This window comes from Haliaeetus leucocephalus, unplaced genomic scaffold (genome assembly GCF_000737465.1).
Source record: "Haliaeetus leucocephalus isolate CR32 unplaced genomic scaffold, Haliaeetus_leucocephalus-4.0 Scaffold339, whole genome shotgun sequence".
Lineage (NCBI taxonomy): Eukaryota > Metazoa > Chordata > Aves > Accipitriformes > Accipitridae > Haliaeetus > Haliaeetus leucocephalus.
Window position 1 is genome coordinate 13072916 of NW_010972775.1, and position 394 is coordinate 13073309.

General features: G+C 77.9%; 2 protein-coding genes across 2 annotated transcripts in view; one reads left to right on the forward strand and one right to left on the reverse strand.

Annotated features, from left to right (window-relative positions):
• The window catches only part of BTBD1 (BTB (POZ) domain containing 1), a 17186-nt gene extending 16799 nt beyond the window's left edge, over window positions 1-387 (reverse strand). Inside the window, exon 1 of the mRNA XM_010571926.1 lies at window positions 58-387. Within this exon, the coding sequence (XP_010570228.1) occupies window positions 58-140 (83 nt within the window). The 5' untranslated portion in view covers window positions 141-387. The remainder of the gene's footprint in view (window positions 1-57) is intronic.
• The window catches only part of TM6SF1 (transmembrane 6 superfamily member 1), a 30675-nt gene continuing 30470 nt past the window's right edge, over window positions 190-394 (forward strand). The window contains exon 1 of the mRNA XM_010572288.1: window positions 190-338. Within this exon, the coding sequence (XP_010570590.1) occupies window positions 190-338 (149 nt within the window). The remainder of the gene's footprint in view (window positions 339-394) is intronic.

Genomic DNA, 394 nt, shown 5'->3' on the forward strand with positions numbered 1-394 from the left:
GCCCAGGAGCCCCCACCGCGCCCGGGACCGCCCGCCCCGGCCCCGCCGCGGCCTGACCTCAGGAGCGCCAGGAAGGCGGCGGGCTCCACGTCGGGCAGCTCGATCTCGGCCGAGGTGGTGGCCATGCCGCCGTTGAACATCGCGTCGAAGACGGCGCTGCCGGCCGCCAGGACGAAGCGGTGGGCGGGGATGCGCTGCTGGCCGGGCCCGGGGGGCGCCCCCCCGCCCCCGCCGCGGGGGCTGCCCTTGCCCACCACGAAGTGCACGTCGCTGAGGAGCTCGTTGGAGAAGAGGAAGGCGAAGCGCTCCCGCAGCGAGCCCTTGGTGGCCTGCCAGTTGTACAGCGGCTCGCGCTGCAGCACCGCGCCGGCCTCCGCCGCGGCGGCGGCGGCGG